General features: G+C 44.4%; 1 protein-coding gene across 1 annotated transcript in view; it reads left to right on the plus strand.

Moving 5' to 3' along the window:
* The window catches only part of GLP1R (glucagon like peptide 1 receptor), a 347,609-nt gene extending 341,315 nt beyond the window's left edge, over positions 1–6,294 (plus strand). Inside the window, exons 11-13 of the mRNA XM_066595302.1 lie at positions 1,376–1,514; positions 2,917–2,958; positions 5,292–6,294. Coding sequence (XP_066451399.1) covers positions 1,376–1,514; positions 2,917–2,958; positions 5,292–5,429 — 319 coding nt within the window. The 3' untranslated portion in view covers positions 5,430–6,294. The remainder of the gene's footprint in view (positions 1–1,375; positions 1,515–2,916; positions 2,959–5,291) is intronic.
* The last annotated feature ends 11,523 nt before the right edge of the window (positions 6,295–17,817 follow it).

Here is a 17,817-nt window from a genome sequence, read left to right on the forward strand (position 1 = left end):
GCGGGTATTTATCTACCCGCGGGTGGTCAATGCATCCCTATGGGGTGCGGATCCGCATGCAGGAAATCCGCTGCGGATCCTAAATCCTATTTTCCCCGTGGACATGAGCCCTAAGAGCAGTGAGACTGTGGAACTCTCTGCCTGAGGAAGTGGTGATGGCAAAATCCTTAGAGGAGTTTAAAAGGGGACTAGGTGTCTTTCTGGAGAGGAAGGATATTATAGGCTATAAATCCAAGGTTATTTGTTAATCCGGGTATACAGGCAGGTAGGAACTATTAGGCCTTATGTCCACGGGGAAAATCAGATCCGCTGCGGATTTGTAACGCGGATTTGGGCTGCGGATGCACTGTAATTGTCTTTTATTTTTCATGCGGGAGATCAATTGAGCTATGAGCTCTATGAGCTCCCGCACGCGTGATCCGCACTAAAATGGAGCATGCCTATTTTTTTTTCATGCTCCAGAAATTTTTAAAATCACTTTTATTGACCATCCGCGGGTATTTATCTTGCCGCGGGTGGTCAATGGATTGCTATGGGTCGCGGATCCGCATGCGGGAAAAACGCTCCGGATTTTAATTCTTAATTTGCCCGTGGACATGAGGCCTTAGGGGTTGATCCAGGGAACAGTCTGATTGCCATTAGGGAGTCGGGAAGGAATTTTTCCCCCAAAAGGGCTATTTGGCTCTGGCCTCTTGGGGTTTTTTGCCTTCCTCTGGATCAACAACACAGGAGGTTAGACAGGCTGGACTAGATGGACATTGTCTTCAATTGGCCTTACGCACATGAGTTCCATATTTTTGCAGAATAAATATTGCTTTTTTTGGCGCGCCTCAGCATGTTTTACTGTGCGCACGTAAAAATCTCAGCACTAATGCTCCCGGCCAGTGAAATGGTAATTAGTCTGAGATCCAGATGTGTTCTATTTCCTGCACTATTACGCAGTGTTTCACGAATCTCCTAGAGTATTGTGCATCTCCATGGACTTCTATGGGGTCTTCTGTTGCGCAAATGTGCAGGAAAATAAAGTGTGGCGCGTTTTGTTTTGCACAACCAAACTGCGCAGGAAAATCTGCACATGTGAACCAACCCATTGATATCCGTGGGATCTATTCTCTGTGTATCGCATGTGCTCTAGGCCGCCTTCACACAGGCGAGCGCGATATTGGGTCGAGAAACTTGCACTGTAAATGTGGCCTTAAATGGCACTGTCATCCACAGCTGCATTCATAATTCTGCTGCTTTCCACATTCCAATATATCACTATTGCCCCCAGATTGTGTAGAGCCTATGCTCTGCTGTGCTGCGTTGTTGGAGATGTAGGGTTTGGATCAGATGTGCACCACATGAGGGGTCTGATGTCTTCCTCTGTCCACAGACTAGCAAAATCCACCCTGACGCTGATCCCGCTCCTGGGGACACACGAGATTATTTTCGCCTTCATCACCGATGAGCACGCCAAAGGGTCCTTACGTTACATCAAGCTGTTCTTTGAACTCTCCTTCAGCTCCTTCCAGGTGAGAGATGCGCTAGTGCACATACTTCAGCGCGACGCATTTGCACCGTGGACAAGGTAGATTTGCGCGCGTATCGAAGCATAGTACTGCACTCTTAGGCAGGCAGGGCCTGTTCATATGTGCACGCAAGACGCCCCCGCCCTGATTTAACCTTTTCCAATCCACTGTCTGACGTCTAAAGACATTCTGATTGAAGGCTGTACAGTTTCCAATGTCGGAAGACGTCCAGCAGGGTATTCTTACTGTAGATTACTGGCCGCTCTGTTGTCGGGAGCCTCTCCAGCATGTCCAATACCGCAGTACTGGCTCTAGCCAGCAGGTGGTGCCATTGCATAATGGCAGAAAGAGAAAGACCCCTAGGAAACCCTGAATCCTAAATTGAATTGCAAAGGGTTAAAAAGGCTATTTAGCCTAATTAGGTCCAGAAGTGTCCTGTTTTTCACGGAATTGTGCAAAGTATTGTGTGTTTGTGCACCTTCCATAGACTTCTATGAGACCTTTGCTGCACAAATACGTAGAAGGATAAAGTGGGTCCTAAATGCGCAGCGAAAGAACATAAATGAGAACGAACCCAATGGCATCAGAAGGTTTTATTCTCTGCGTATTCCGTGTGTATATTTTGCATGCACGAAAACGCTTACAAATACGTCCAACGGAGGAAGCTTCGAACATTTTTGTGTGAGCTCCAAAAAAATGGGACCTGCTCTATCGTTCTGCGTATTTGTGCAGCAAACGTCTCCTAGAAATCTATGGGAGGCGCACAAATGGGTATTGTTACATTGTATCCATCCAGACAATCGCAGTACAGATCTCTCTGCTGTTCTGACAGTCTGTTACAATGTATCAGTGGAAGGGGAGGCCCATTTAGACCCAAAGATGGTCACTCAAAAGATGGCTTTTGAGTGATTATTTTGCATAAAGCTACTACTTAGTACTAATGCCTTGCCTAATAGTACCAATTAATAGCATGTCAGCCACCAGGAACTGTATTCAGAGAACAGACCCCCCGCTGTTCGCTGAATACATCCCCTTTGTTCTGTTGAGCTGATTACAGCTGAGACAATGTAATCAGTGCGCCCCGGGCAGAACACAGCATGCGGTCCTGCTTATCAGCTGTTTTGCTAAAGAATGGATTTCATGCCGAACTGAAGTCCATCCATTAGCAGAAAACTAAAAGATGGGCACATTTACATGCAACGAATATTGCTCAAAAAATGGCTTTTGAGCAAATTTTGAGAGATAATCGTTGTGTCTAAATGGGCCTTTAGATGTATCAGTTTGGAGTCCAGTATGTTTATAGTATCTATACTGGTTACAATGTAACAGAACCTCAGTTGTGAGTGTATATAACTGAGCTGTGTGTCATCCCAGCCACACTAATCACACGTGTCTGCTGTTCCAGGGTCTGATGGTTGCTGTGCTGTACTGCTTCATCAATAATGAGGTAAGATGGAGCGGAGCTCCACCGGACACGGCAAGGAGACTTCCCTACGGCCGCCGACACCAACACTAAAGAATCTCTCATTATCCTGTTCCCCCAGTATCAGCGTGTCATTATCCCGTCCCCCAAGTATCAGCGTGTCATTATCCTGTCCCCCAAGTGTCAGCGTGTCATTATCCTGTCCCTCAAGTATCAGCGTGTCATTATCCTGTCCCCCAAGTATCAGCGTGTCATTATCCTGTCCCCCAAGTGTCAGCGTGTCATTATCCTGTACCCCAAGTGTCAGCGTGTCATTATCCCATCCCCCAAGTGTCAGCCTGTCATTATCCTGTCCCCCAAGTGTCAGCGTGTCATTATCCCATCCCCCAAGTGTCAGCGTGTCATTATCCTGTCTCCCAAGTGTCAGCGTGTCATTATCCCGTCCCCCAAGTATCAGCGTGTCATTATCCCGTCCCCCAAGTATCAGCGTGTCATTATCCTGTCCCCCAAGTGTCAGCGTGTCATTATCCCGTCCCCCAAGTATCAGCGTGTCATTATCCTGTCCCCCAAGTATCAGCGTGTCATTATCCTGTCCCCCAAGTGTCAGCGTGTCATTATCCTGTCCCCCAAGTGTCAGCGTGTCATTATCCCGTCCCCCAAGTATCAGCGTGTCATTATCCTGTCCCCCAAGTGTCAGCGTGTCATTATCCCGTCCCCCAAGTATCAGCGTGTCATTATCCTGTCCCCCAAGTGTCAGCGTGTCACTATCCTGTCCCTCAAGTATCAGCGTGTCATTATCCTGTCCCCCAAGTATCAGCGTGTCATTATCCTGTCCCCCAAGTGTCAGCGTGTCATTATCCTGTACCCCAAGTGTCAGCGTGTCATTATCCCATCCCCCAAGTGTCAGCCTGTCATTATCCTGTCCCCCAAGTGTCAGCGTGTCATTATCCCATCCCCCAAGTGTCAGCGTGTCATTATCCTGTCTCCCAAGTGTCAGCGTGTCATTATCCCGTCCCCCAAGTATCAGCGTGTCATTATCCCGTCCCCCAAGTATCAGCGTGTCATTATCCTGTCCCCCCAAGTGTCAGCGTGTCATTATCCCATCCCCCAAGTATCAGCGTGTCATTATCCTGTCCCCCAAGTGTCAGCCTGTCATTATCCTGTCCCCCAAGTATCAGCGTGTCATTATTCTGTCCCCCAAGTATCAGCATGTCATTATCCTGTCCCCCAAGTGTCAGCGTGTCATTATCCTGTCCCCCAAGTGTCAGCGTGTCATTATCCTGTCCCCCCAAGTGTCAGCGTGTCATTATCCCATCCCCCAAGTATCAGCGTGTCATTATCCTGTCCCCCAAGTGTCAGCGTGTCATTATCCTGTCCCCCCAAGTGTCAGCGTGTCATTATCCCATCCCCCAAGTATCAGCGTGTCATTATCCTGTCCCCCAAGTGTCAGCCTGTCATTATCCTGTCCCTCAAGTATCAGCGTGTCATTATCCTGTCCCCCAAGTATCAGCCTGTCATTATCCTGTCCCCCAAGTATCAGCGTGTCATTATCCTGTCCCCCAAGTATCAGCGTGTCATTATCCTGTCCCTCAAGTGTCAGCCTGTCATTATCCTGTCCCCCCAGTATCAGCGTGTTATTATCCCGTCCCCCAAGTATCAGCGTGTCATTATCCTGTCCCCCAAGTATCAGCGTGTCATTATCCTGTCCCCCAAGTGTCAGCCTGTCATTATCCTGTCCCCCAAGTATCAGCCTGTCATTATCCTGTCCCCCAAGTATCAGCGTGTCATTATCCTGTCCCCCAAGTATCAGCGTGTCATTATCCTGTCCCCCAAGTGTCAGCCTGTCATTATCTTGTCTCCCCAAGTATCAGCCTGTCATTATCCCGTCCTCCAAGTATCAGCGTGTCATTATCCTGTCCCCCAAGTGTCAGCGTGTCACTATCCTGTCCCCCAAGTGTCAGCGTGTCATTATCCCGTCCCCCAAGTGTCAGCGTGTCATTATCCTGTATCCCAAGTATCAGTCTTAGGCTATGCCGTTAACAGATAGTACATCTAGTAATGTTGAAATAATGGGTCCCTGAGCTCACACACTGCCCCCCACGTTACTCCTCAGCCATATTACGCTGTATACGCACTCCATGTAACGTTCTTGCATTTGTACATTTCTTCGCTTCCTTCTTTCCTCGTGTGACAGTCATGTCAGAGGAAAACTTGCATTGAATGCAGTACCATATTGTGTGTCCTCTATTCCCTGAGCATATAACTAATCAGTGATTAGTAGGACAGAAATCTCTGATCAGGGTCTCTGTACATCAGATCCATACATGTTAGATATAATCTCATGTCCTCCCTCATAGGTCCAGACTGAGCTCCAGAGGAGATGGGAGCGATGGAGGCTGGAACATTTATACAGTCAACGTGACAGCAGCATGAAACCCATCAAGTTTCCGGCCAACAGCCTGAGCAGTGGGGTAACCATGGGCAGTAGTGTCTAATTGTGCTCCTCATCGTCCAGCACATTGCTCAGTCATGAACTGGGGGCCACCAAAGGAAATCTCACAAGCAGTGAGGGCCATTGTTTTACACAAGATGCAGTCCTCTATTGTTGTTTCTATATAACTGACATTGACATCCAGCTACTTTCAGTCTCAGTGCTTGTGTTCTGCTGATTGGTTGACCACCCTACCAGTCAGTCCTCAAGAGAAGAACTTTGAAGTTGGGGAATAAGAAAAGTGTTGAGTTTCGATGTGGTGGTGGTGACTTAAAATGGTGGTCACTCTTAGATACAGGTTTTTATTACATTGATGAAATGTACGGGTCATGACCAGTAAGTGAGGTCTCTAAATGGGCAGGAGAACATCTATGAGGATATTCAGAAGAAGACCTAAGAGGGTTTTCTAGAGAACAACTATGATGCTCTTCAGGAGAATATCTAAAAAGGGTTTCAGGAGAACATCTAACAGGGTCTTCAGGAGAACATCTAAGAGGGCCTTCAGGAGAACATCTAACTGGGTCTTCAGAAGAACATCGATGAGGGTCTTCAGGAGACATTGATGAGGGTCTTTAAGAGAACATCTATGATGCTCTTCAGGAGAACATCTAAAAGTGTTTTCAGGAGAACATCTAAAAGTGTCTTCAGGAGAACATTTATGAGTCTCGTTAGGAAAAAATCTATTACGGGTCTTCAGAAGAGCATCAGTCACTTCAGGAAAATACCTAAGAGTATCTTTAGAAGAAAATGTATGAGCTTCTTAATGTTAAAGTGACAGTACTTTATTTTTTTGAAATTCTCTTTGAATGTCTTCACCAGCGCCTTCACCGGTCTTCATGGATGGTCAGAGTGCCTACAATCTGAGTTCATCAGGGAGGAGGGGGGGGGGGGGTCAACATGAATGTTTTTCTTTTCATCTGCAATAAATGTCTTATGCAGGTTATGATATAACAATTACTACCTTCTAGTACATGTCTCCCACTAATCCCAAGAGTTTCCCCAATAGTTTCCTTTTCTTCTTAAGTACCAGTGCTTGCCTGTAGTCATTTTGGGAAGTGTTACCATCATGGGTGATTGTGGATTGTCCATCTTCTCTTGAGCGCCGCTTGATCTTGCTGGATCAGCTGAAGATACCAACTTTCTTGTCTGTTGTGTGAACTCTTTCATTGCTTTTGCCCTTCAGTGCTAGGCACAATGAGGGAAAGCTCGCCTGAGGGTCAAAACAGCCTTTTGTCTTACAAAATATATGAGTAAAGGTCGAAGTGTGGATCCTCCAACTACTTTTCTTGTATCAGAGAAGGGATTTGTAGAGGTGCAGATATTGTGGATGCAGAGTTGGCACTCTCTGCTGTATGAGATCCAAAGATTAGTGTTGGCCTTAGATTATATGGCACCGTGTGCAGAATGGTTTTGGTGCCCGCCCCATCATTAAAAAAAAACCCAATAGGCAGTCTATCCGTATTCTATGGTAACAAGATAGTAGTATACACACAATGAAACAGCTCAGCGAATACATATAGTGCCATAATCAAGCTCAGTACATAACTACATCAACAGAACCAAGGTAATAACATAAATACAGCACCAGAGTCAAGTTCATAACATAAATACAGCACAGGAACCAATCTCAACATACTTAAAGCACCAGAACAAAGCTGATAACATAAATATAGTTGCATAACTAAGTGCCGATGGGCTGGTAGTGGCACCTCAGAATTTCAGAGGGGAGAAGACAGACACTGGATGACAATGATTCATGTAGCTCCACAAGACATTGTAACATGAAGGAAGATCATCTGGCCAGGAGGACCAAAGGGAGGTGATCAGTCTCAGCCTACATCCATCTGGTGCCCCCTCTACAATATGTTGGCCAGTGCCCTATGCAACCACATAGGTCGCACATAGCTAAGGCCAGCCATGCCAAAAGCTTCTCTATCACATAAGGAAAACCATATAATAAGACATGGTGGGTGGTGGCTCAGTTACAGATTTTGCATTGGGTTCTAGGATCTAATTATCTGGGTGAGTAGGAAGAGGTGGTGGTTTGAAATAACACCAGGATGGGTGACTTTTTAGCTATGGAGACCCCTTTGCTCTACAGCTGTCCCTATGAATGGATAAATGAGCATAGGACAACCATCATATTTATGGTGCATTGACCAGTTCTTATGGTGGACACAACAGGACCACAGCCAGCCGGTGTTGAGACATCAGTTACCCACTGATCTGAGTTTTATGACATTTTTGTATTGAAATATTTATGGAGAATTGATTTTAACCTTGTATGTGTGTGGTGGGGGGGGGGTCATGTATCGATAGTGTCTTCTATGTGGCACCTTCAACACTTATATGGATGGGGGAAAACTTTTTGGCACTAAATTCTTGGTGGCAGCCATCATGTATTTAGCCCCAGAAACTTCAATGGAAAGAGGGTCATGAGATACATGATATAAGGGTAGAATTTCATGAGAAATTGATTGGCACAGTCATTTTTGCCATACCTGCTGCCATTTTCGAGGTATGGATGATATTATGTTAAATTATATCGTATGGAAAACAGTAATCAAATGTCTTTTCAGATAACAGACGTTCACGGGAGGTAGTTGATGTTTTCAAGCAAGAACCACCAGTAAGAAGCCAGTGAGTGCACAAGGGTCATCTTCACACAACTTCTGTTGCAGCTACAGTTTGCCTGGGTGGGGCCACTTATGTGTTTTGAGGATCCTTACGAAAAACCATTGATTCACACCATGCTCTGATGCCAGTCTCCCGGTGCTTTTCTGTGGACTCTTCATGAAAACTGCTATCACAGTTTTCGACACCTAGGGATTGGAAACACTGCTTGGACCACCAGTTCCCAGTTTGTCCTGGATACTACTACTTTCCCTGAACTTCTGAACCAGTTTCCTGACAGTTTGTGCACTCACTTTTGTCTTCTTGGGTGTTTTTGATTGAAAGCCTCGACCGCCTCATGTCAGCTTCTGTTTCGGACCAGCAGGGTGATCTCAATTCTGTCCTGGATTGTTAACGATATCTTCTGGAACCTGAAAAGACATGTGATTAGTGTTTACCATACCACATAATTCAATATAACTTTATTAATACTCAACATGACATCATCCATAACTCGAAAATAGTTGCAGGTATTAAACATAATGTCTGAGGTATTACAATGAGGTCATTATTATTGGGGACTTTAACTATCCGGAAATAAACTAGGAAGCTAAAACTGCGGATCTCATAAAGGTATCAACTTACTAAAGATAATCACCTTACCCAACTTGTCCGGGACCTGACTAGGGGGACGGCCATTTTGGACCTAATACTAACCAACAGACCTGACTTAATAACAGGGGTGTAGGATGGGGCACCTGGGAAATAGTGGCCAGAATATAATACATTTCAACTTGTCCTTTAAGAGAGAGTTTTATAGGGGAGCCACGAAAATACTAAACTTTAGGAAGGCCAAGTTCAATCAGCTTAGTGATGCCCTTAACCTTACTGACTGGGACAATGTTCCTCAAAAATAAGGGCACAAACAATAAATGGGAAACCTTTAAAAACATCCTAGTTACATACTGTGAGCAGTTCATACCTTACAGGAGTAAAAGACTTAGTAATATGAGAAAACCTATGTGGCTCAATAATGAACGTTTTTCAATTACTAAAACAAGAAGCACTAAAAACCTATAAGGAAAAAAATAAGTTATGTAAAAATCAGATAAAAACAGCAACAATGGAGACAGAGAGACTTATTGCCAAGGAGAGTAAAGCTAACCCTAAACTGTTCTTCAACTATATAAATAGTGAAAAGATTAATAATGAAAGTGTTGCCCTTTAATAAATAATGTAGGAGAAATTGTAGAGGGCGATGAGGAGAAAACAAGTCTATTAAATAGTTTTTTCCCCAGTGTATTTACAGTAGAAAATGAAATACCAGATGAGATGCAGAATGATAAAGTAAACTCTCCGCTAAATGTCACCAGTCTAACCCAGGAAGATATTCAGAGCCATCTTAAAAAGGTTAAAATAGACAAATCACTGAGTCCCGATGGCATACACCCCCGGTGTTAGGGTGTGCTGCTGGGATCTGTTGTGCTTCATGGGTTTCCTGCAGCACGGCTTCATAGGTGGTGTTGATTGAGCTTGCTGGATGTGGATTGCAGCCAATCCCCTAGGTCTGCTGTTCATATATACCAGCTCCTCTGCTAGAGGCAGCTGGTCTTTCCGTTGTTTGTTCAGTAAGTTCAGTGTGAACTGTGTTATGTTCCTGTGTGTCTGTGCAAATAGCCGGACATGAGGTGTGAGCGGGCATGTTCAATGTGTTTAGGTGTGAACAGTGTCATGTACCTGCATGTCTCTGCAAGTTTCCGTATGTGTGGTGTGAACTGTGTTTTGCTGTGGATTGTTTATCATCTAGGATTAGGTAGGTTCCTAGGTTCCAGCATGGGGTCGCCCATCAGGACGATTGCCCCATATGCAGGAAAGTTTTCTTCGGGTTAGTTGTCTCATTAGAGTAGGGACCCGTGAGACAATGAGGACCTTTGAAGTGGGCTCACGGGCTTAAGTATCTTGGCCAAAAAACAAACTAATACCTCATAGATTCTATAGTTATTCCATCCAACTATGTGTGCAGGTATGCAGGTGAGTGTTTTGAGCACTTATCAGTGTTTGATTTATGTCTTTTCCTTAGTTATGTCCGTGAGTATGAAGTCCATTTTGCAGTTCTGCGGTTTTGTCTAAGTTTGCCTGTTGACGAGTATGATGTTTATTCTGCTGTTCGGTCTGAGTTCGGCAGTTCTTGGGTGTGAAAGACGTAACAGAATGCACAAATTCCTGTTTAACATAACACTCGGGTTCTAAGGGAATTGAGTAATGTGATAGACAGACCTTTTTTTCTTGTGTTTAAGGACTCTATAGTGATGGGGTCTGTTCCACCAGATTGGCGCATGGCCAATATGATGCCAATATTCAAAAAGGAGTCAAAAAGTGAACCATGGAAACTACAGGCCAGTAAGTCTGACTTCTACTGCGGGTAAAATGTATGAAGGGTTTCTAAGAGATGCTATCCTGGAGGACCTCAAGGAAAAATAGCTGTATAACTCCATATCCACATGGGTTTATGAGAGATCTCTCCTGTCAAAGCAATCTGATCAGCTTCTACGAGGAGGTAAGTCCTAGACTGGATCAGGGAAACTCACGGTATCTTCTGTATCAGGACTTTTCCAAAGCATTTGATACTGTGCCACATAAAAAGGTTGGTATATAACAAAAATGTTGGTCTGGGGAGAATGTGTGTAAATGTGTAATTAACTGGCTCAGTGATAGAAAGCGGAGGGTGGTAATAAGTGGTGCATACTCTGATTGGGTCACCGTTACTAGTGTACCACAGGGGGCAGTATTGGAGGGGTCACCATTACTAGAGGGGTGCTACAGGGTCGGTATTCTCTTTAATATATTTATTAGTGACCTGGTAGAAGGATTGTGCAGTAAAATACCAATATTTGCAGATGAGACAAAACTATGTAAAGAAATTAACCCAAGAGAGAATAGAATGCGGTTGCAAGAGGATCTGGATAAGTTTGGGGCAGAAAAGCGACAAATGAGGTTTAACACTGATAAATGTAAAGTTCTGCACATGGGCAGAGGAAATACATATCACCATTACACACTAAATGGGAAACCACTGGGGAACACTGACATGGAGAAGGACTTTGGGATTGTACTTAACAAGTTTAACTGGAGCAACCAGTGTCAGGCAGCGGCTGCCAAGACAAATATGATCATGGGGTGCATCAGAAGAGGTCCAGGGGCGCATGACAAGAACCTTGTTCTTCTCTTTACAAGTCACTGGTCAGACCACACATGGAATATCGTGGACAGTTTTGGGCACCGGTACTGAAGAACGACCTTACGGAGCTTGAGCAGGTACAAAGATGATCAACTAAAGTAATAAACAGAATGGGCGGACTAGAATACCCAGAATGGTTATCAAAATGGGGATTTTTTTATTTCAGAAAAAATACGGCTGAGGGGCGCTCTAATAACTATGTATAAATATCTAAGGGGACAATACAGATCTCTCCCATCATCTATTATACCCAGGACTGTAACAAGGGGGCGCTCTAATAACTATGCATAATATATCAGGGGTCAGTACAGAGATCTCCCCCATCATCTATTATACCCAGGACTGTAACAAGGGGGCGCTCTAATAACTATGTATAATATATCAGGGGACAATACAGAGATCTCTCCCATCATCTATTATACCCAGGACTGTAACAAGGGAGCGCTCTAATAACTATGCATAATATATCAGGGGTCAGTACAGAGATCTCCCCCATCATCTATTATACCCAGGACTGTAACAGGGGGCGCTCTAATAACTATGCATAGATATATCAGGGGACAATACAGAGATCTCTCCCTTTATCTATTATACTCAGGACTGTAACAAGGAGGCGCTCTAATAACTATATATAAATATATCCGGGGACAATACAGAGATCTCTCCCATCATCTATTTATACCCAGGACTGTAACAAGGGGGCGCTCTAATAACTATGTATAAATATATCAGGGGACAATACAGAGATCTCTCCCATCATCTATTTATACCAAGGACTGTGACTGCAACAAAAGGGGCGCCTCCTACGTCTAGAGGAAAGAAGGTTTCTACACTGACATAGTAGGAGGTTCTTTACTGTAAGAGCAGTGAGACCATTGAACTCTCTCCTGAAGACATGGTGATGGCAAATTCAATAAAAGAGTACGAAAGAACAACATTCATGCATGTTATAGTCATTAAAAACTGAAGGGTTGGTGATCCGGGGATTATTCCAATTGTCAGATTGGACTCAGGAAGGAAAATGGGGAAAATGGGCTTTTACCTTGTCAATTTTTGTTTGCCTTCCTCTGGATCAACATTGAGGGGTAATAGGCTGAACTGGATGGGCATATGTTTTTTTTCGGCCTTACATACTATGTTACTATGACCGCACCACTCAATTTCTGATGAAATTCTACCCTTAAATCATGTATCCCATGACCCCATTTCCATTAAAGCTTCCTGGGCTGAATCCAAGAGGGCTGCTATTATGAGGGCTTACAGGCACCACCATAGTGCCAAAAAGTTTTTCCCCATCCATCTAAGTGTTCTAAAAAATTTCCTATTTGTATCCCTGTTCATTCAGAAGATACTCTGGCTGGCCATGACTTTTGAATCACCCTGCATAAAAATGGTGCACAAAATGCTTGTATCTGCAGCGTCTCGTACAAACATTCCCCAGAACTTCAGAACTTTGGTGCAACTTGAACTGGGGGTCCTGGAAGTCCCATTCAAGACATGAACTGCTTGTGAATCTCCACCTTTTAGTGGAGGCAATTCATTAGATAATCATGTTGTGCTACTCCTCAGGGTTCAGTTGCTTGACCAGTACATGGTAAGGGGTATAATTTCTGATGTTCCTACACCATACTGTATTGCTACCATTATGTGTTCCAACTACCCACCATAATTATGGATGCCGCGTCTCATCACATGGCTCTGACTGCGGAGGCCCCCATGATACCTGCAAATAGCAGCTATACCAATCTAGTATTGCACTGAAAGTGGCAAGAAGTCCCTATTTCTAGAGCACAGTGGTCCTTCATTCAAGGTGGGGAAACCTATTATGGATGGTATATAAATAGTGGTGAGTAGCGACATAACAGATTACTATAGGGACATCGCACTTCTGACGTTTCTGGTCCTTGCAATGATGTTATTGCCATACAATGAAAGGGCTACACTTACACATATAAATAACTGTATACCATAGAATCATAGAATGGTAGAGTTGGAAGGGACCTCCAGGGTCATCTGGTCCAACCCTCTGCTCAGTGCAGGATTCACTAAATCATCCCAGACAGATATTAGTCCCGCATTTGTTTGAACACTTCCACTGAAGGAGAACTGACCACCTCCCATGGTAACCTGTTCCACTCATTGATCCCCCTCACTGTATAATATCTAATCTGTGTCTCCTCCCTTTAGGTATTGCCGCCTTCCAATAGGTGGCACTGTGGAGGTATTGTGTCTCCTCCCTTTCAGTTTCATCCCATTGCTTCTAGTCTTTCCTTGTGCAGATGAGAATAGGGCTGATCCCTCTGCACTGTGACAGCCCTTCAGATATTTGTAGACAGCTATTAAGTCTCCTCTCAGCCTTCTCTTCTGTAAGCTAAACATTCGCAGATCCTTTAACCGTTCCTCATAGGACATGATTTGCAGACCGCTCACCATCTTAGTAACTCTTCTCTGAACTTGCTCCAGTTTGTCTATGTCTTTTTTAAAGTGGGGTGCCCAGAACTGGACACAGTATTCCAGATGAGGTCTGACTAAGGAAGAGTAGAGGGGATAATGACCTCACGTGATCGAGACTCTATGCTTCTCTTACTACATCCCAGAATTGTGTTAGCCTTTTTGGCCTCTGCATCACATTGTTGACTCATGTTCAGTCTATGATCTATTCGTATACCCAAGTCTTTTGCACATGTGCTGCTGCTTAGCCCAATTCCTCCCAATCTGTATGTGCTTTCTACATTTTTCTTGCCCAGATGTAGGACTTTGCATTCCTCCTTGGTAAATACCATTCTGTTAGTCGCCGCCCCCTGTGCAAGCTTTTCTAGATCCTTTTGAATACTCTCTCTCTCTTCTCTAGTGTTAGCTATCCCTCCTAGCTTTGTGTTGGCAAATTTGATCACTTTCCCATCAATTCCCTCCTCCAGATCATTTATAAAAATGTTGAACCACACTGGTCCTAGGACAGAGCCTTGTAGTATCCCACTTGATACATTCTTCCACTTGGATGTGCAGCCATTTATGACCACTCTTTGAGTACGATCACTCAGCCAGTTGTGAATCCACCTAACAGTTGCCTTGTCAATCTCAGATTTGGTCATTTGTTCAATAAGTATGATATGAGATACTTTGGTAAATGCTTTACTAAGGTGAAGATATACTATATCTACCGCATTTCCCTGTTCAACCCAGTCGGTGATTCTGTCATAAAAGGAAATTAGATTCGTCTGGCATGACTTGATTGTAACACACCCATGCTGGCTCTGGTTAGTTACTCCAATCTCTGTTCTTAATTACTTATTGTCAAAACCAACCCCTCCCCTAGAAGTTATCGGAATAGAATGACTCTTTCTCTGTGTGATTGCAAAGTAGATATAAGTCAGTGATTACAATATCAGGGCAGATCATTTATTGTGGAGAACTGACCCCTTGTAGGGAGGCTCTAGTACCCTGTTGTGCCAACTCTAGAGTGGATACAAGATGTGATATGGGCGGCTATGGAGGCTCTAGTACCCTGTTGTGCCACCTCTAGCTTGGATACAAGATGTGATACGGGCAGGCATGGAGGCTCTAGTACCTTGTCTTACTGCCTCTAACTTGGATACAAGATGTGATACAGGTGGGCATGGAGGTTCTAGTACCCTGTTGTAGCACCTCTAGTTTGGATACAAGATGTGATACGGGTGGGCATGGAGGCTCTAGTACCCTGTTGTACCGCCTCTAGCTTGGATACAAGATGTGATATGTGAGACATAAAGGCTCTAGTATCGTGTTGTACCACTTCTAACTCTGGTGTCTTCTGTTCTCTGCTGCAGATGTGCCGGGCGGCATGCTGGGTACCGAGATATATCCCGCTGCGAGATCCCCCATGTGGGGTCCGACCCGCCCGTGTGCAGGCAGCCTAACAGTCTGGTTAGAATGGCCCAGGTGGCGGGAACCTGTGGGCAATCCTCAAAAAGCAGGAGAACAAACAAAAATGCTGAAATTGTGGTAAACTCCAAGCACCGATTAGAAATAATGGGCTGTCATCAGTCAGGATTTGGCCCAGAAGCTGATATCCAGCCTGTCAGGGCGAAGTGCGGAAGGCTTGAAAAAACAAAATCCTCACTATAAATACTAAGTCTTTGCCTAAACGTGATGTATTTGTCCATAAAAGTGGAAAAACTGTGAAATGCTTACAGTTATACATAAGTAACCAGAGACCTAAATATACTAAAGCAGTGCACTTTGTGAAAACCAAAATTTGTGCCAGTCTTAAAACTTGGCTAGGACTGTATGTAGTCAGCTCCGCATTGGCTGTATATATCTCTATAGAGTGAGGTCCCCTAGTGCAGGATGCATATATCTGGTTGCAAGGAGCTCACCCGTGTGGGGGCTCTATATAGCTGTATGTTGTGAGCTCCCTCTAGTGTTGGCTGCATATATTAGATTGTAGTGAGCTCTAGTGGTGGCTGTATACTTTATATCTGTATGTAGTGAGCTTCCTCTAGTGTTGGCTGCATATATTAGATTGTAGTGAGCTCTAGTGGTGGCTGTATACTTTATATCTGTATGTAGTGAGCTCCCTCTAGTGGTGGCTGTATACTTTATATCTGTATGTAGTGTGCTTCCTCTAGTGGTGGCTGTATACTTTATATCTGTATGTAGTGAGCTCCCTCTAGTGGTGGCTGTATACTTTATATCTGTATGTAGTGAGCTCCCTCTAGTGGTGGCTGTATACTTTATATCTGTATGTAGTGAGCTCCCTCTAGTGGTGGCTGTATACTTTATATCTGTATGTAGTGAGCTCTCTCTAGTGGTGGCTGTATACTTTATATCTGTATGTAGTGAGCTCCCTCTAGTGGTGGCTGTATATTTTATATCTGTATGTAGTGAGCTCCCTCTAGTGGTGGCTGCATACTTTATATCTGTATGTAGTGAGCTCCCTCTAATGGTGGCTGTATACTTTATATCTGTAGGTAGTGTGCTTCCTCTAGTGGTGGCTGTATACTTTATATCTGTATGTAGTGAGCTCCCTCTAGTGGTGGCTGTATACTTTATATCTGTATGTAGTGAGCTCCCTCTAGTGGTGGCTGCATACTTTGTATCTGTATGTAGTGAGCTCCCTCTAGTGGTGGCTGTATACTTTATATCTGTATGTAGTGAGCTCCCTCTAATGGTGGCTGTATACTTTGTATCTGTATGTAGTGAGCTCCCTCTAGTGGTGGCTGTATACTTTATATCTGTATGTAGTGAGCTCCCTCTAGTGGTGGCTCTATCTATCTATCTATCTATCTATCTATCTATCTATCTATCTATCTATCTATCTATCTATCTATCTATCTGCCCATTCATCCCATTAGCTCTAAAAAAGGATGGGGTCAAGGACACACGTATATATACTTTATATTATTTGGTTTCCATCCCGTGGTTAGAATTTACGGCATGATGGTGATAAATGTATACCAATGTATCATCCTCCTGGGGTGCTGAGCGTGCTGTTATCATGGCGCTCGTTGTCTATGCAGAGCTGTGTATCAGAAGAGCAGCAGCCGACTGTTATAAATATAAATACTCTTCTCTTGAAGTTCGCACCCATTCAGATAAAACGAATGGCGCTCGATGACGGATGGGCACTTTGAACTTTAATTGCAGATCAGCTCTTAGGTTGAGTGTTCGGTTGGATGCATTATCCCGGTGTCAGTCCGGGTGCCTCGCAGTTATCCCCCTCATCATCTCCATTGTCTTACTTCTCCTCTATATATAAATATTTTATAGGCGCCATTTATCTCGATGTTCTCTGTAATAAAATGGACAATTCTGTGCTGATGGAGAAGGTTCAGAGGACGCATGTAATACAGTATAATGGGATATCAAGGCCAACCGGCGGGAGAGGACACTTACTGTTCACAGGCGCTCTCTTCTGTTCACAGCTTCATCCTGTCTGATTATCTCACCAATCTGCTCCGAACGCCGAACTTACTTCTGCACATTGGAGGGAAAATGGTTCTTTATAAGCTTATGAAGAGAGGGACCTGGGTATTTATTACTTACTTGACTACAGTGCTCGGTATCTGTCTGTGGCTACCACTAGGTGGCGATCTGTTTTAACCCTTTCCAATCCATTTATTTTTTCTCCTCCATTCTCCCCAGCTCCAATTTATTTGGAGCTGGGGAGAATGGAGGAGAAAAAATACATTTTCCCTGCACCCTCCTGATCTGACAGAGTTCAGGAGGGTGCCGGCGGTCACATCACCATCGGGGGTGATTCTCCTTTCTGCCTCCCGGCTCGGCGATCATGTGACAGCTGGGGTCAGGTGACACTCGGCAGTCACATGATCACGGGGCGGAATGCGGAAGTAATACTTCCGCATTCTCCCTTCTGCCTCCCGGCTCGGCGTTCATGTGACAGCTGGGGGTCAGGAGACACGGGCGGTCACATGATCACCGGCCGGAATCTCCGTGTATTACATAGCGCTAATTGAGTGCTATGTAATGTGTAAAGGAGAAAGCAGAAAGGGTTAAAAAAAACCTTTCTGCCTTCTCCTCGGGGGGTCCTCAATGAGGACCA

Source organism: Eleutherodactylus coqui, chromosome 3 (genome assembly GCF_035609145.1).
Source record: "Eleutherodactylus coqui strain aEleCoq1 chromosome 3, aEleCoq1.hap1, whole genome shotgun sequence".
NCBI lineage: Eukaryota > Metazoa > Chordata > Amphibia > Anura > Eleutherodactylidae > Eleutherodactylus > Eleutherodactylus coqui.